The 19,863-nt window shown below is 36.2% G+C and overlaps 1 protein-coding gene across 1 annotated transcript; it reads right to left on the bottom strand.

Moving 5' to 3' along the window:
* Positions 1-803: 803 nt before the first annotated feature.
* PSMC6 (proteasome 26S subunit, ATPase 6) lies at positions 804-19,621 on the bottom strand (the record flags this gene model as incomplete). The annotated part of the gene is made up of 14 exons (XM_084240644.1): positions 19,462-19,621; positions 18,419-18,498; positions 18,292-18,331; positions 17,997-18,049; positions 15,970-16,037; positions 15,610-15,724; positions 13,923-14,010; positions 12,123-12,184; positions 11,914-12,037; positions 11,515-11,576; positions 8,352-8,472; positions 8,145-8,225; positions 5,444-5,515; positions 804-922 (listed from the first exon to the last, which is right to left on the bottom strand). Exons 1-14 carry the CDS (start codon positions 19,586-19,588, stop codon positions 804-806), a joined length of 1,212 nt encoding a protein of 403 aa, XP_084096770.1. The 5' UTR covers positions 19,589-19,621.
* Positions 19,622-19,863: the final 242 nt, after the last annotated feature.

Below are 19,863 nucleotides of genomic sequence, written 5' to 3'. Positions count from 1 at the left end.
TTTTCTGGGAAGAGTATCAAGATCTTAATATTCTCAAAAGGAAACTACCATCTCCCATAAAGAAAGCAAATTCATACTTATTATCAAATATTACTTTTAATCATAATCTTAAAATCTTAAGGCTATGGATGTGCATGTACTATTTTAATTAACCATCACACAGCCCAATCACAGTAAGTAAAGAGTAAGTAAGACTTTCTGGAAGGAGTTATATATAGATATAGACATATAAACATCCATGTTTTATACATGTATGTAACAAGATGCTCTTATGAACACTGAGTATGGGTACTGTTTTAAAATAAAAGTCCAAAAGCTTATGATCTAAGCACAACTTTATCTTGGTTAAGTAGTTTACTTACTAAAGAACCTAAAGGGCCATAGTAAATGTATTGTTATAAAAAACAAGAATATATGTAAGAGAACTGAATTAAACAGCTTTTATTCAACTTTTTAGGATGAGGAAAACAAATGATATAAAATAAGTGATAAGAAATGCTGTCTTTTACTACTATCGCAAATCATGTTCTGTGTTTTACAAAATGCTCACACGGCAAATATGAAAAGCTTCAACATACTCTTATAACTCTGCTGCAGTAAATGCAACGTTAACAAACATACAAATTTCTTCTGTACCAATCTAAAAGTAGAATTACTGAAATACTATTTTTAAAATGTTATCCATACATATTTTTATTCTTTGAATGAGATCATTGCCAATACATACATTATTTTCCTTAACTTTATTTTTACATTAAGCCCATATCTGTCATGCAGCTATCAAAAACTTTCTGGTAAATTAATTACACAGGTTTGTAGTCCAATTTAGACTCTAGCTTCTTAGAATCAGCCACTTTTCTGACTGCTTTCATGAAGTCTTCCTGTACTACAAAATCATGATCAGCACGAATTGCGAACATACCTGTGGAGAATAAAAGAACTTGATTGCCATATATGTGAATTGTTTATTATAAGAAAACCAAGGGGTTGGGTTGGTGAAGTGGGTGAAGGTGATCAAAAGGTATGAACCTTCATAACATAACGTACAACCTAGTACAGTTAATACAGCAATATTCAGTTATTAATTCCGCATTGTATATTTGAAAGCTACTGAGATTTCATGAGAAGAAAACATTTTTGCTAGTATATGTGGTGATGGATATTAAATAGAATTATTGTGATCATTCTGTAATCTATACAAGTATCAAATAAGTTATATTGCACAGCTGAAACTAATATCATATGCCCATTATACATCAATAAAGGTAAAAAAAGAAAACAAATATAATTTTATGGAGCATATGTGAAGTAGCCTTGAGTTACTACTTCTGAGTCAGTAATTCTGTCAGTAATTATCATTATTCATTTCCATAAAAGGTGAGAATTATTTTCAAATCAAAAGCTTAAAAACAATGAGACAATTATATGAATATTTAAAATTCAGCTCACAGTCCCTGTATCTAATGGAATCTTGAAAAAAACAAAATCCATGTACCAACAAAGCATACGCATTTTAAGCAGTAGTTTCTTAACTCTATATACAGCAATTCCTTGGAAGGAGGAAGCACATGTATGGTTTGGAAAAAACCAAAATATCTCTAGTAATTTTGACAGTCATTCCTTATTATAATGAAAAGCTTCAAAACAAGAAATTAGAGAAATCCAAGAGTGGGCTTCAACAAAAATCATTTTGCAATATATTTTATTCATGTTTCAAAGTTTACCTTATTTATATAGAAATTGATGTTTTATATGACTTTTATATTCAAGTATGATAATTCAGTTTTTTCCTTCAGGTTTTTGACAATTTCTACATTAAAAAGGGGTATCAGGTTTTTTGTTTGTGTGCGTGTGCACTTTTAACATTAATGTGTCAAGGACCTGGTTCCCAAATTTTCAGAGAAGCCTAATTTCATTCAGCAAGCTAAAGCTGATAATGCATTACTACTAGTTCAATGAATCCAACTAGTATTTCCACTGAGGATATTCTTATATTGAATTTTCATTAACATATAATGGGTTCTGGGCCTCCCCGGTGGCGCAGCGGTTGAGCGCTGGGTTGCAAAGCTGCCCGCGGCCTCTGCGGTGCCGGTTCGATCCCCGGCTGCTCCCCGGCCACCGGAGGAGGATCCCACATGGTGCGCAGACCTCTCCTGCCACCCGCTGCTCCCCTCAGCAGTGTGCTTCGGTCCTTCTGCCTGCTCTGCTCCCCACTCTGGCTCTGGTGAATTCTCTCACCCTCCCGCGCCTCTGACTGTACCCAGTGCATGTATAAACAAAAAACAAAACAAAACAAAACAAAACATAATAAATAAATTAAAAAAAAAAAACCATATAATGGGTTCTAACAGAAATTTTCAACAGTTAACTCCTATCTTCCCTTTCAAGATTTGGCTACGAGGAGCCTTAGAAATAGTCATAGACAGTCTACGCCCATACCACCCTGAACGCACCCGATCTCGTCTGATCTTGGAAGCTAAGCAGGGTTGGGCCTGGTTAGTACTTGGATGGGAGAAATAGTCATAGAAAATTCTCATATTGTCGGGTGAATGAACATGACTAATTTTTTTCTTTTTATTTATTTCTTTTCTTTTTTTATTATTTGATTTTTTTAATTTATTTTTTTACTAGATTTATTTATTCATGCATATAAGAACCGGGGTACAGGCCAGATGTGTGGGAGAGTGAGAGGATTCACCAGAGACAGAGCGGGGAACAGAACAGGCAGACTGACTGAAATACACTGCTGAGAGGAGCAGCAGGTGAGACAGGAGAGGTCTGCCACGCCATGTTGGATTCTTGGTGGCCGGCCGGGATTGAACCCGCACTGCAGAAGCTGCGGACAGCTTCGCCGAGCTGCGCTCAACCGCCTGCACCACCAGGGGAGGCCCTATTATTATTTTTTTAATTTTATGTCTTTTTTTACATCATTTTTCATTTTTGCACAATGTATGCATTTTCATCTTGGTTATAGTCCCCATACAATTCCCACCCCCCTCTTGTTTTGATCCTACATCCCCCCATAGTGTGTCTTTTATTTATAGTTGCTTGTTGATTTCAATTTTTTTAATAGTGAGGTTTTCAAACTTGTTTAGAAGCAACAACTAAATTAGGTCAATTTATAATTCCAAACATTGCTCATTTGACTGCTTCCAAATCATTGTATACTGAATGAGTGAAACTGCAAGAGATACATTCTTATCCAAAATGAATAATCTGAAGATTTTAATGGAAAAGAATCAAATGTATTTTAACTTCTAGGAAGATGTTAAAAAATATATATAATAAAAAGAAGACCAAGGAATTCGAATGTCTCCACATGTTAAAAAAAAAAAAAAACTAAAGTTTTAATCCACAAAGAGTTACAGGTGTTTATGGGAAATAGATAAATATTTTTAATATGGAAAACAGAATCATAAATTGATGGGATCAGCCTTAAAGATTGATTCTACTTTTGCTTACCTTCCAAAGTCACCAAAGCAATCTTCTGATAATAATTTGATCCAATGTAGATTTTGAAAAGAAAATGTCATTGAGTTCCCTATGTAGTTCCAATCACATGAAAGTTTACCTCTTCACATTTTTTTTTTAAAGGTTTATTTATTTATGCATACAAGAGCTGGGGTGCAGGCCAGAGATGCGGTAGGTGAGAGGATTTACCAGAGACACAGTGGGGAGCAAAACAGGCAGATATACTGAAATATACTGCTGGGCCACCCAGGTGGGGCAGCAGGTTGGGTGGAGCACTGTGAAGCTGTCCGCAGCCTCTGCAGCTCAGGTTTCCCGCTGGCCTGGGAGAAACCACACAGTGCAGCAGACCTCTCTTGTCTTGCCCGCTGCTCTCCTCAGCAGTGTTTTCGGTCTGTCTGCCTGTTCTGCTCCCCACTCTGTCTCTGGTGAATCCTCTCATCCCCCTTGCCTCTGGCCTATACCTCAGCTCTTGTATAAATAAATAAATCTTTGAAAAAAAAAAAAAAAAGAAATATACTGCTGAGGGGAACAGCAGGCAAGACGGTCTGCTGTGCCATGTGGGTCACCTCCCTGGCCTGGATGGGGATCAAAATGGTGCTGCAGTGGCTGCAGATAGCATCATAGTGTTGCATCTTAAACCTCCTGCACCACCAGGGAGGCCCCTCTTCATATTTTATTAATGTCTTTGTGAGAATGATTTACTATGACTTGTACTGACTGTTTCTAGAAAGTATAAGTATCTTTAATCAGATACTAAGCTACCTATGAAAATACTCCAACAGAAAAGCCATGCCTGAGAAGCTTCTTTAAACATTAGATTTCTAAGTTAAAATAAGCTAGAGGTGATATGAAAATAAGAGGAAAACACACACTATAATATTACAAAAACAGTTCATTATAACCTATGAAAGTCACTAAAAAAAAACCTACTGTCTAAATTTTTTTCAATCTAAATATTCAATGTGGAAGAGGAGGACTAAGCAATTCTATGTAGAGTCAGTTGCTGGATCATACAACCCACAGTGAAATTTATAATAAAAAATTACTACATGTTGAGGTGTAAAGCTGTACTCCACAAATTATAGTTATGTGAACTGGCAAATCAGTAACATTTGATTTTTTAAAATTACTACATTTTACACAAGTTGTCTGATCACAAAATTCACAAGCTTTCAAAGCTTATTGCTGACAATACTATCTGAAAACATGTCATCTATTTTGCAGCTAATACCTCTTGTTCTGGCTCATACTGATTTCAGTCTTGGGTGTAACAAACTTACTTTTTACAAGGAGTCATATGTTATGACATGCTATAAGGCATCCAGAAGTACAAAGATATTGCCAAGGGCAAATATCATCCAATGAGGGGGATGAGAACTGGCAAATAAATACTCCAGTTACGGGACTCCCTGGTGGTGCATGGGTTAAAGACAGCGCTATCAAGGTATTGCCAGCCACTGCAGCATGAGTTTTATCCCTGGCTAGCCAGGGAGCAACTCACATGGGGCAACAGACCTCTCCTACCTGACCCACTGCTCCCCTCAGCAGTGTATTTCAGTAGACCTGCCTGTTCTGCTCCCCACTCTGATGAATCCTCTCACCCCCACACCTCTGGCTTACACCTCAGTTCTTATACGCATAAATAAATAAATCTTTTAAAAATAAATACTCCAGTCTCCCATTTTTCAAACAGGTAATCCTAGAAGGCACCCCATATGTTTCTCTGAGGTCTCATTTTTTCCTGCCTCCCATAAAAGGGGGGTGGTGTATAATGGGGCAACTTTACAACAGATTTCCCTCTTTCCATGTCACTTGCTCTGTTTTATTCTTGGCATTAACTGACCCCCATCCCCCAAAAAACAATTAAGCACAAAATCCTTAAAGAGCCTAGACTCTGCTTTTGGACAAACTCAAACATGAAGTAAATTAAACAAATTAAGATCAATACCAAAACTGTACTTTAAACCCTTACCTGCTTCAGTACAAACATTTCTCAGGTCAGCGCCATTAAAGCCATCTGAAAGCTTCACAATTGCTTCATAATCTGTTGAGGAGGAAAAAAACCAGAAGTTAGTGAAAAAAAAAGAAAAATAGACATTTTCTTTTAATTTATACCCATATAGAAAATTTAAACCAAAGAGCCTGCTTTCCATTTAATCAGTTAGGCATTAGCTGTTAAGATTCTACAATACTGTCAACCAAACACTATACTTCTGTTACGTAGACATAGAAATAGATTCCTCTGAATCTTTAAAACCAGGAAATATCAAGATCTGAAATTATCTTAATCTGTTTCTATGTAGTAAAACAGGCACATGTGAACTTCAGTTTTCTGTATTTATGTGCTTATTAAAACTGTAAACACATTTTTATTTCAATAAGCCAAAACCAGTTGTAACCATGACAGAATTTAATCACAATAAGCCAAATATAAAATATACTAAAAAGTCATCAGGAAAAAATTTATCTTATAGGATTTTTAAATGTTAGAGCAAGCATTGGCTAGTTTTCTGCTTTCTATACAAGTTATGAGTAGTGAAGTTATCAAATCTATAGTAATGGTAAAAATAAAGTGATCTTTCTAGGTACCCTGCAGACATGAAATGAAAAGCTGTTGGTCTGGGTAGCGATTATGAACTTGATATTTAACAGAGAGAGAAATAAGAGACAGCACAAGCAAATAACTGATGAGACACCCTTTGAAATCATATAGTCTTCACTTAGGTTCAAGTTCCATGTGTCATCCTGAAAGCAGAGATCCCCAAGGTTAGCACAGTACTGTCATCTTTCAAGAACTCTGTATTGGAGAAATCTGTAAATTGACATTCTCAGTTTAGCTTAGTCTTTTCAGCTCAAAACCCTAACATGAGCAATGAGAAAATTAATGAGGGCCAACAGTCAACTATTTATAAATATTTTAGACTACTAACTTCTAAAAGGCTTTTTTAAAGCTGCTTGGCAAATTCTCTGTTATGATCTAGGCCATAAGTCTTTTAGGCTTTGCAAGTCATGTAGTCTCTGCCAAAACTACTCCTTTGTGCTACTGTAGTGGGAAAGCAGACACAGACATATATAAATGGGTTGGAGTCAGAAGGCAGACAGAATTTGCCCCACAGTCATGGTTTGTTGGCCTCTACTCTAGTCCAGTCTCTCATTTCTATAGATAAATATTTTATTACTTCTGTCCTCAAATCTCTAACCATACTTTCCCATTTTAGTCTGAATTGTTTCCTATTTCACTGAAAAGAATAAAAGCATTCAGAAGAAAAATTCTACAATTTTCTGCTTGGAGAAAGGTATCAGCACCTATATTCTGCCTTCTCTCCTACTAATGAAAAGACCCCCCTCAAAGAAAGTACATTATTAATCTCTTTCTCTCTTAGATCAGTCCTATCAGCATCAAAAAAGTGTTAAGTTCTTCCATCTTTGGTTTTTTCTCTACTCCCTTCTGTTGCAGAATTACTTGAGAGAAATGTATAGGGCCTTCCTGGTGGTACAAGGGGTTAAGACGCAACCTATGAGGCTGTCTGCCACTGCAGCACAAGTTCGATCCCTGGCCAGGGAGCTACCCAGATGGCACAGCAGACCTCTCCTGTGTCCCCACTCCTCCCCTCAGCAGGATATTCAGTCAATCTGCCTGTTCTGTTCCCCACTCTGTCTCTGGTGAATCTTCTCACTCCCTGCACCTATGGCCTCTACTCCAGTTCTTGTATACATAATCTTCAAAAACAAAAAACCAACACAAAAAGATCTTATCTTTTCAATGATAACAACCCTTCAATAGCATCTCTGTCACTGAAAATAAAAGCCAAAGTCGCTACATAATGTCCTCAATAAGGCTCTATTCAATATAGTCCTCAATATAGTCCTTCTATGAGCTCACTTGCTACTACTGAACTTTGGTGTCTTTGCTGTTCCTACAGTGTTCCAGGCATGTATCTGCTTCAGAGCCTTCCTATTTGCTGCTTCCTTTGCCTGATCTTCCCCTAAATATCCATATCTACTTTCTTCACCTTAGAAATCACCTTTTGGGTAAGGCCTTCAAGGTGTTCCCCTTCCCCATCACCACTTAAAAAGGTATGCATTCATGCATGCTCCTAGCATAACCCCTACCCTGCTTTATTTTTATCCACAGCACTTATCACCATCTAATATACGATATATATTACTTACTCTGTTTTTCTTGACAAGAACATAAGTTCTATAAAGGCAGGAATTTATCTGTTTTGTTCACTGCTATACCTGCAGTACTTAGAACAATTCCTAGCACCTACTATGTGCTCAAAAAATATCAGCTGTTGGGCATCCCTGGTGGCGCAGGCAGTTGAGCGCAGTGCTGTGAAGCTGTTTGCAGCCTCTGCAGCGTGGATTCAATCCCTGCCAGCCAGTGAGAATACCACATGGCGCAGCAGACGTCTCCTGTCTCGCCCACTGCTCCCCTCAGCAGTGTATTTCAGTGGATCTGCCTGTTCTGCTCTCCGCTCTCTCTGGTGAATCCTCTGACCCTCCCACACATCTGGCCTGTACCCCAGTTCTTGTATGTATAAATAAATCTTTAAAAAAATCAGCTGTTTGCTGAATTTAAAGCTAGATTTGATAGTCTATCAGTTATCCAATAATATTTTGCATTATCTACCAAATATGAACATATGAAAAATAGATTATTTCCTTACCTATTTCACCATGCTTTGTAATAGGACCAGCATGTATCTTCAATATATCTAATCTTGCTTGTTCATTTGGTAAATCAATATCTGCAAAATAAATGGTAAGAATTTTTTTTTCCTTCGGCAGTAAGGCCTTTGTTTATAAAATAAAGTGAGGGGTGAGAAAAAGGCATTGGGAGGAAAATGAACAGCAGATAAAGAACTTTAACTCACGTATTTTTCTATCTAATCTTCCCGGACGGAGCAAAGCAGGATCCAGTGTATCTGGTCTGTTTGTAGCCATGATCATTTTAACTCTATGCAGAGTATCAAATCCATCCATTTGATTCAGTAACTAGTATGTTTATAAATAAAAATAATAGACTTTACAAAACATCCCAACCATTAAACATACACAGTAGACCCTAACACTATAAATTTATTTCCTATAGATTTGCGATGTTCAGAATGATCATTTGATGGAATTATATTTTCCTCTCTTTTAATAAGATATACTTTCCATCCTCAAAGTTTCAAGGAAGATTATTTAGCTATGTATTTTTTATAGCTATCAGGTAGTTATAAAATTCTGAAGATTTCCACCTTGAATTCATAATTCAAGAAATATGAATCTAAATTATGTAATCTGGCTTCCAGTGATCAAATACTTTTCATGCAGCTACTTTTAAAAATAAAAACTAATAAAGAAGGGCCTCCCCGGTGGCGCAGAGGTTGAGCGCTGGGTTGCGAAGCTGCCCGCGGCCTCTACAGCGCAGGTTCGATCCCTGGCTGCTCCCCGGCCACCAGAGGAGGGTCCCACATGGCACGCAGACCTCTCCTGCCACCCGCTGCTTCCCTCAGCAGTGTACTTCGTCATTCTGCCTTCTCTGCTCCCCGCTCTGGCTCTGGTGAATTCTCTCACCCTCCTGCACTTCTGACTGTACCCAGTGCTTGTATAAATAAATAAATCTTAAAAAAAAAAAAAAAAACTAATAAAGAAGACATACAGATGGCCAATAAGCACATGAAATGTTTGACATCACTTATCATCAGGGAAACGCTAATTAAAACCACAATGAGATACTACCTCATGTCCATGAGAATGCTTCATATCAAAAAATACAAGGACAACAAATATTGGCGAGGGCATGGGCGTAAAAAGGAAACCTTGTACACTGTTGATGGGGATGTAGACTGGTCCTACGGAACATATGGAGGACTCTTCAAAATATTAAAAATAGATACTCCATATGATCTAGTAATTCCAATCCTTGGTATTTATCTAAAGCACACAAAAACACTAGTTTGAAGGGTTATATGCACTCCTATATTTACTTTAGCACTATTTATAATAGCCAATGGAAATAGTCTATTCAATGGAAATAGTCTAAGTGCCCAAGGAGAGATGTGTGGATAAAGTGCTATATATATATATAAATATATATATAAAATGTAATTTTATTTAAATAAAAGCAAATAAAAGAGATAATTTTTTTTTTTTAATAGAGGCATGCTTTATTTTATTTATTTATTTATTTGTTTGTTTTGTTTATACATGCACTGGGTACAGTCAGAAGCGCGGGAGGGTGAGAGAATTCACCAGAGCCAGAGCGGGGAGCAGAGCAGGCAGAAGGACCGAAGTACACTGCTGAGGGGAGCAGCGGGCGGCAGGAGAGGTCTGCGCGCCATATGGGACCCTCCTCCAGTGGCCGGGGAGCAGCCAGGGATCGAACCGGCGCCGCAGAGGCTGCGGGCAGCTTCGCAACCCAGCGCTCAACCGCTGCGCCACCGGGGAGGCCCGAAAAGAGATAAAATCTTGCCAACTGTGACAACAGGGATGGAACTGGATTATGCCAAGTGAAGTAAGTCAGAAGATAAATTCTAGATGATTTCACTTGTGGAATATAAAGAAACAAAGGAACAGACAAAACTAAACCAAAACAAGCCCTAGAAATATGACTTCAGAACTGAAGCTACTAGAAGAGAAAGGCTGGGAGGGTGGAAGGCTATAAGGACAGGAGACCCAATGGTTTATGGTGGAGGATTATGGGTGCTTTAGTGGTGGTATGATATAAGACACAACTGTAGTATGTGAACCTATATTCCTAAGTCATATTCAGTATTGTAAACCAATGTTACCTTAAAAGAAAAATGCTAACAAAATCTAATGTATAAAGAGTACTTAATGGTATAACAGATACTAAAATAAACAATGATTTTTTTTTAGTAAATTTAATAGTAATTGTATAAATTAGCATTTTAAATCTATTACACATAGAAATACTGAGACACTAAGAATATTTCCCAATGTTTTCTTGAATAAGTGTTGAAAAACCTAACTCTATTGAACAGTTATTTGAAATATAGCTGTCTGGCAATACATATTCTTCCCAAAAATATCTGCTTACAACATATCAGTTACAAGAATAAAATTAGCATTTGCATCATTTTACAATACTTCAATTTAGGGAAAAATAAATAAATAAATAAAAAATTTAAGTCCTCAAAAAAAAAAAAAAAAGTGTATTAACTGTAAGTGTAGACCAACTCTAAATTATAAGGCACAATGTATATTCTATTGGGATATATTGATTGAAACTTCTTAAAATACTAGGAAGTGTGTATCAAAGATGACTAGTTCTTTCCAAAATACATAAATAAAATAAAACACCTCAATTTAAAGTTTCTATGAAATTCCATAGCTAATTTAAGAATACTGTATATCTTCTGAGCAGATCAGTATAATTTATGAAAAGCAATTTTCAAATATTCCAATTATTCAAAATGAGAAAATTTGATACAGCATTACCTGTACTAGTTTCTACTTGCAGAAGGGTGAAAATGTATTTGGGATTCTCTATGACTTTCATAGAATTGCAGTGAGTAAAAAGAATGTGGGAAAGGCTATACATACATTCTAATATGCCAACATTCATCCTCAATTATCAAAAGAATTTTAGTCTCCTCTCATTCTCAATAATAGAGGAAAGTGTTAGTGATATTTAGATCAGCCTCACACATAATTATAACTCATTTATTGCCACCAGTTTTAATATGCCCATTACTTGTAAAATACTTTAATACAACCAGGGCAAGATCACATACACAATATAAGAAGAACAACATAAAATTTAAATACCTGAATGACTGATCTGCTCATATAATAGTAGCTGTATATCAAATGGAATTCTGTAGATACTATTATTTTTTATTAGTCATATTATTGCTAGAGAAAGAAAACACATTTCTGGCACATAACTGGCAATATTTTCAAGTTTCATACTTAGGTTTATTCTTCATTTAAATTGTACATATTTTGACCTTCAAATAGTCTATGTTCGGTTCTTCATTTAATAAACACTGATTTATTCATAAATCCTGTTCAACCAAACATTACCTCCATTAAAGTTCTCTGAATCTCTCTATCAGCTGAAGTACCCTCAGAAAACCGACGACCACCTAAAATAGTAAAGAAATTCATGTGCATTACTTTTTTCCTCTATAACCATCATTTATCAAAACAAAACATGACAGTGTCTGCAGCCAAAAACAGTAGAATGAAAATTAAATTGTAGAATTATATTGACAAAGTTAGAACTGATTTTAGTATAGCATTTCTCATTCTGTCAATGTGAAAGATTATTAAAAAGTTAAGATTTCTTAAGAATGTTTTTAAAGTAACATCTCATGAAAATAAAGGTGAAGTGAGAGGAAGAAAGTTCTTTCACATTTTTTAAAAACTTCCTAACATTTGCAACAAAAGTTTAAAACAAATTTTAAAAGGTGTTTTTCTTACCAATCGCATCTATCTCATCCATAAAAATGATGCATGGCTGATGGTCCCTGGCATAATTAAACATTTCTCTGATCAAACGAGCACTTTCACCAATGTACTTGTCTACAATAGAACTAGATACAACCTGATTAAAGGAAAAACACATTTAAACATAAGACAATTCAAATAAAATTTTATTTCAACAACTACTTAAACAATCTTCCTTTTACCTTTAAAAAATTGCAGTCCAGCTGGCTAGCCACAGCTCTTGCCAAAAGTGTTTTTCCTGTACCTAAAATGGAAAGTCCTAATTAGATGGAAAGTAAAACAAATTTTCAATAGCCTTTTGAGAATGTAATCCTTTGGCTAGCCAATTTTGCAAAGTGGAAGCTAAATCCTAAATAGAAATTCAATTTAAAATTCCAAAGCTGGGGCCTCCCTGATGGTGCAAGGGGTTAAGCAATCTGCAGCCTCTGCAGCACGAGTTCCATCCCCAGCCAGCCAGGGAACAAACAACCCACATGGCGCAGCAGACCTCTCCTGTCTTGCCCGCTGCTCCCCTCAGCAGTGTATTACAGTCAGTCTGCCTGTTCTGGTCCCCACTGTCGCTGGTGAATACTCTCACCCCTCACATCTCTGGCCTGTACCCCAGCTCTTGTATGCATAAATAAATAAATCTTTAAAAATAAATAAATAAAATTCCAAAGGTGTACATAGATGTCAAATTACATGCGCACACTGGAAACTTATGTTATGAACCAATGTTACCTCATTCAAAATTTATATAAAAGAAAAAAATTTAAGCAAATAAGCAATACTTAAAAAAAAAAATTCCCGGTATTAAAATTTTAAATTTTATTCAAAATATCCTTTGAAATTCAATTTTAGCAAAATCAATTTATATCTTTATATATCAAACCCCACTTACAAATAGACTTCAATGAAAACGTCTGTTACATTAAAATCCATTTGTCCATCCTATACACTGAATGTTTATCTTTTACCTATGCGTATTGTAATATCCACTTGGAAACTATTGGTTCAATGAGTTATACAAAACTTCCAGATGTTTTTCATTACATAGTACTACAAAAAAAAAAAAAACCTACTTGTTTAATATCACCAATTTCATTAGAAAAATCTTTTAAAACATTAACATTAGAAAATTGGCATGCTCACAGTGACAGATAAAAGTTTTCAAAAATTCAAATTTTCACTTGAAAACTCAAATTGTATCAACAGGTACAGACGTTTTAACATGACAAATTAACTTTACTCATACTTGAAAAAAATTTGTGACAGATAACCAATGCCCAGTTTGATAAGCATAGATAGCCTATAAACCAAACTTTGAAGTAAAACATTCCACAAAAAGGAACTGGTTCAGTTGACAACTAAAGTAACTGCACAAGTGTTTTCCTAAAGATAACTATCCTACTCAGTGTGCAACAGAAGTACTTCACATGCATTTCCATTTTATCACACAGAAAATGAGACATTGTTTGAGTATCAAGATTAATGAATTAGTAATTTTGATTGATTGATTCACTGAGAACATTTTAAAGTGCAATTGGCATTATTTTCAAATACTCCAAGTGGGAATGGTCAAGAAAACAAATACTAGCATCACTTCATGCTAGTGACTTAACTGATGCTAAGGCATGAGTGGCTTTATCCACATTGCTTATGCACCATCAGTACAGATTTTAAGAGAGTGGAAATGCAACTAACACCTTAGTATTACAAAAGCTAAGTTTTGAACTTGCATACTTCCCAAAAGTATCTCAGGAACTTCTATAAGTCTGTGAACCACAGTTTGAGAATCACTGCACAAGAATCACACGATATGTTAAGATATATACACTATGAGGCACAAGAGGATTAAGCATGCCTGACAGAACAGGAGACACCTATCTCCTATCACCTCTTTAAACAGAGTGTAGGTTGGAATCTCCCACATTAATTCTCCATCTTATATTTTCCTCTTAATTCATTCACTATTAGTAGGGCAGAAATAATTTAATACCAACCTGGTGGTCCATATAACAAACAGCCTTTGGGAGGTATTATTCCTACGCGCTGGAATAGTTCTGGGTTTGTAAGAGGTAATTCGATCACCTAGAAAAGAAGTTGCATATTTCTAAAAGTAAAGATTTCCTGTATTTTCAAATATTTTAAGTAAACTATTAACACAGGTTTACATATTATAATTCATAATAGGTTTTAAATTCTATGCTATGTTAAGCCACTTATACTCAAGGTATTTCTTCATAGATTTAAGCTTTCAGATCTAAAAAATTTTAAATTATTTTTAAAAACTAATTAAAATGTGTGTACATATTTTTAAAAACCATACATTTGACTAGAGTCATGGTTACAAGACATATCATTTGTCAAAACATGTCTGAATGATACAGGTACAAGAACTGTAACTATTTTGCATTTGGAAATACAATACAAAATAATTATAAAATTAGGAAATTTGATGTCATAATTGCTGTCAAAAGAAAATGTATATAAAATTTTCATGTTGGCATGTTTGCTACAGCAAACCTAAAAGAACCAGATGTTCTACTCTCAATGTCCTACAAAGACTGATTCAAGAAAACTGAGGAATAATTAAGAATTTGCACAATTAAAACTCTACTTATAGTACTATTAACCAGAGATAAACTTGTATTGAAAAGCTGTGTCCATAAAGAGTGATTAAAACAAATCCAAAGAGTTCAAATAAATATTCTCAGTGTCTGCAGATGGGAAAAGGTATTGCATATTTGAGGGGAAGGTAGGGTGGTGGTGGATATTTCTTCTGTTCTATGGCTGATGCAGCAAATCACTGTAAAAGACAAGTTTTCACAGTTCCATGAAGTACCTGTCTTCCTCTGTTGCTGTTTCATTAACTACAAAAGTGAGAACAGGCTTTTATTTATGTTTTGGACAATGCTTCTTCAAGCATGCTCACAAAATATGGTTTCATAATCACCTGTAGTTCTTGTTTAAATGCTAATTCCTGTGTCCTATCCTCAATCTACTGCATCAAAATTATGAAGAGAACCTAGAAATCTGTATTTTAAATAAGAGTTCCAGAAAATTTCATGTGCTGCAGTCTGAGAACTACTGGCTTAGAGCTTAAATCAAATGATACAGATCATTCTGGCTATCCTCATTCATTCCCAAATATTCCCATTCTAAGATAGGATGAAATTAATAGGACAATGTAGTTTGCTTTAAAGAAAATTGCTAAGAAGTCATCTGTGCCATGAAACAAGACAATCCTGATTTAGGCCACTCTGAAAGCCAATATTTTTCTTAAATACCAGCAAACAGCTATATTCACTTTATGATGAGAAGAATATTAGTGGGGTAATTGGGAAAACAACATTATACATGTTATCCACATGTGCTCTGAGGCAGGTAACCTACTACGGTACTCAAAAACACACATGGCAGTATTGTCATTTATTCTTATTTTTTTATTCTTTCTTTTTCACAAAAAGAGAATTTTTCTAACACCAAATTGTCTCCAAATTAATAAACATCTATAATTTCCATAGCTAGAAATTCAGTGTTATTCTCCTCTTATCAAGAACATTAAAAATAAAATTTTTAGCAACCACTCTTTGGACAAAGTAATTTTTCAACCTCTTTCTCCCTTCAGGTATCTTGAAACCAGTACTATTTATTAGTAAGTTCAGGAACAAAGCATACATTACCAACCTCCCTTAATTCTCGAATCTGTTCTGACAGTCCTCCAATCTCAGAATAAGAAACATTCCCCGGGTCCTCATGAGACATGTTATAGACTAGTGGATCCACCTCTCTTGGCAAGTATCTATAATGATAAGGTACATATATTTCTTTTAAAAGTTAAACTTTCTCTCAGCCTACAGATAGAATATAAAAGACTTACATATGCAAGAACCTGTACTTGATCTTATAAAAAATGTTTAAATTCATTAGAAATTGGTAAAAGGAAAAAATCAAAAACTATCCAGTGCTTTCAAGAAGCATGTATTTTAGATAGACTCTTCCCTCTGTGAAAATAAAAAGTAAAAGAAATAAGAGTAAGAAACCTACCTCATGATAGTTAGTGTAGTCATATCCAAAGCAACTCTTGTTCCTGGCTTCAGCTTACTTTTGTCAAGCTAATTTTTTAAAACAAAAGGCATCACATAAATACTTATAAAGGGAAATAACACTCTAACAAGGGCATTAATATTTAGAAGCCAAATAATCATAATAACTCTTCAAGAGAGAACATACTTGATATTAGATTATAAACACCACATCAAGAGAAAGGCTTATGAAAGTAGTAATTCAAAGTTATTTCCATCTGCCCCTTGAAAGAATGCCCCTTTTTGCAATCTTAGTGTGAAAAGTAAAATCACAATACACAAAGTTTGAAGAGGCAATGGTCTCATATTTTAAGAAGGAAATTTTCAAAGACTTAGTATTTAACATAGTTTTTGCTCACTGTTTTGATTCAGGCATTGTAGTACAGGGACACTGGCAATTAGTGCCAAAATATTTATACAGAAATCCATTAGTGAACATTTTGGGGGAAAGAAAGTATAGCATTTTAAAGGTGTGCCCATAAGATTTATTTTTAAAAGTAAAGCTTTGGAAAGAATGTGTTACTTGATCATAGAATATAAGGAGGAAATGTACTACTTCCCCTTGGAGATTTTTGTTAAAATGCTAACAAAACAAAACTCCAGCAACCATCATTCATGCCTTTGCTACATGACAGATGGCATACTACGTACATCCTATATTAGGTTGAAGCATGTTAAATAATTTATTGGCATATTTAGACAAGATAGCTTATTTGGGTAGAATTGGCTAGAACTAATAGAGTCACACTGAATGTTACTTTTCAAAAATAAAGTTAAAAAATAGTTAAAAGAAAAAATTATACCCTTCCAGCTTTTCTAATAATTTCCATTTTCTCAAATATTACACTCCCATGTGCTCCTAAAACCACAAACTATCTTAGAAATAACCATGAATTATCTTAAAAGTGCAAACTTTTGGCATCCAGGGTGTCCTGAAGGGTACATAAAAATTCTTTGTCAGATCAGGCACCTAATATTTTGATTGAGAAAATGTTGCCACAGTTTATAGGGTAGGCAAAATTCTAAGATTAGATTTAGTTCATTGGTTAAATTCTATTCTACAATCATGTCATACCAATGTTTTAAAACCTAATCCTGGGGTCTCCCAGGTGGTGGTAAGGTAAGGTAAGGTAAGGTATTAAGTCTTAGCACCGTGAAGTTATTGGAAGCCACTGTAGCACTCGTTCAATCCCCAGCCAGGGAGCTGGCCCACATGGCACAGAGGACATCTCCTGTCTTACCCACTACTTCCCTCAGCAGTGTAATTGAATCAACCCCACTCTGTCTCTGGTGAATCCTCTCACTCCACCCTCCCATGCCTCTGGCCTACACCCCAGCTCTTGTATACATAAATAAATCTTTAAAAAACAAAAACAAAAACAAGAAAACCCTGATCCTGGTGTAATGAATACACAGGGAAAAAAAGCTCTACAATGAATTTATAAGAATGGTCTAAGGACACTTCCTAAAAATAGGGTAGTACATAAATTGACTTCAGAGGTTACTGAATAAACTGAATAATTTGAAGATGTTAGTTCAAATTTTTGATAACTACAAAAAATCTGAAAGTTGTAATTATTTCTATTTGCCTACTCTAGTGTAAACAAACTCATTCAAAATCTACTTAAGCTACAATAAACCACATTAGTAACATTTTTGAATGTTCAAATGTAAAACACAAGTAGTTAGCAAGGTCGAATACTTTTCACTCCTTTTTAAAAAAGACATTAAGACAAAATGATATGAGGTATTTTCCAGTTCTAAAACTCTTTGATTTCTAAGTGTACAGAGCAGACCAAGGCAAAGAGCAGAGTAGAAAACAGAGAATATCAGGCATCAAAAATGCAGCTTGAATTTAAGCTTTGCTAGTTGTAAACAAATCACCTTTGGAAATACCGGCAAAATGTCTGCCCTAGTTAACCTCATGGATTAAACAATTTATATGAAATTGCTTTTGTAAATTAAAAAGCACTATACAAACAGTTTTACCTGCCGACGACAACCCACAACATATCTTGGTCCATTAGTAGCTTTAACAATGACTACAGGAAGAAAATTAAAAAACAAGTTAAAAATAAAAAGTAAAAAAAATACATCCTTATCAATGACAAGTTCAGTTTCATTTCTGTTCTCCAAGAGGCAACAGTTGAAACAATACTTTATAAAAAAAATCATCTACCTTCATTATTGTCATTAAAATAATAAGCATTTCAAACGTTAGAGGTTGGGAAGGGGGTGGTTCTAGCTTTTATTCTTTAATAATTAACAAATCTAATCCACTTACATTTTTCTTCAGTTAACTGCTTGAGAACTTCACCCACAATCTAAGAAAAAACAAAAGAATAATGTTTGCCAACAGCAAAAACAAGAAAACTACCATTACCCCACACACCCCAAACTCCATTACTTACCTGCCCAACACTTTGTAGGGCCTTCAGATCATTTTCAGATTTTTCATACTGCTTGGTAAGTTCTTTTAGTTGTTCTCTTACTAAAATAATTTGAACATTTTTAGTTAAACAACAATCTGAGTAAGTTTAAGTCGCAGTCTTAATTGTCTATTTCATTTTATACATATTTTTATATACTATATCAAGCCACAAAAGAAACAATGACGTTTGTAGGTGACTTGTTTAAAAACGAACTGTTAGGGCGAAAACGTTGTATTTTCATTTTCGTGATAACCAATACTTACTTGCTTAAGCAAATTTTAGGTTACATTCTTAACAGATACTGAAACTGACACTTTGGATAAATGAGTTAGACCCTTCCTCACCTCTTCACCCACCCACAAGGATTTTTACTCCCTGGTTGACTTTCTACCTTAATAAGGTCAACAGGTGCAGTTCTCAGAATTATATGGTTATGGTCTTCCTTTCATTAAACCACTCAGGTTTTTCAATGATGGTGCACAATGCAAAAACATAAGTATCCTTTTGGCCCAGGAGATAAGGGAAACTTGTGTGCCTGACAGAGTACAATTTAAAACACGAGGGCAGACAAGAAGGTTATTATGATCGCTGGATTCCCCTCTTAAGCTCCCCATCCGGCATTCCACTCCACGAACAAGTCAGTTCCTGGGGTGTCATCTTACTTCAGCTTCCTTCACTCAAATCTCTTCCTCTCGGAGCCTAGCACTCCATCAAAACTGCCCTCCACCCCAAGCTGGGAAATATCCCTGGCCCACTTTTCTCCACTCCTGTTCTAGTCCTGTTCCACCTCCATCTGAGAACTGGAGCTGTTCTCCCTGACACTCGGGCCAGTCCGGGCCATTTCCATGCCCGCGGAGGCTCTGCTCATCCGGGTCGCGGGACGGATGACAAAGCGCCTTGTCCCTGGACCGAGGCCTTGCCATCCCCCGGAATCAGTTTCGTGCTCAGTCAAAAGTCTCCGCTTTGTCAGAAACAGAAGTGGGCCCAGGGACGAGGTTATGTGGAAAGAAAGGTGCACTCACGCTCCTTTAGACGGCCGTCAATCTCCTTGTGCTCCAGCAGCTTCTTGCGATAGTCCTGAAGCGCCTTATCTCTAGGGTCCGCCATGATGAGAAGCCGTCGCTCATAGGGGATGCCGGGAATGGCCATGGCCGCCCGGGCGGGGGCAGGGGCGGAGCGAGGGAGGAGAGGCGCCCTGGAAGGAGGGCTCATGGGTGGCCCCGCCCCTTCCGGTTTCCCGCCTCTCTACTTCGATTCTCCCACTTGGGCGTCTCGGTTGGCGGATGAATTTGACGTCCGCCGAAGGAGGCCGCCGGCCATACTGGCCCCTGCCGGTCGCGCTGGGTAAAACGCGCACTGTTAGACTCGACTTCCGGGAACGAGGCCTTGGTATTCTTTTCACTGGTGTCCTGCAACCACAAAAC

Source organism: Talpa europaea, assembly GCF_964194135.1.
Source record: "Talpa europaea genome assembly, chromosome: 8".
Taxonomy (NCBI): domain Eukaryota; kingdom Metazoa; phylum Chordata; class Mammalia; order Eulipotyphla; family Talpidae; genus Talpa; species Talpa europaea.
Note: the sequence above shows the minus strand (reverse complement) of the source record. Positions and strands in the feature narration are given on the sequence as shown.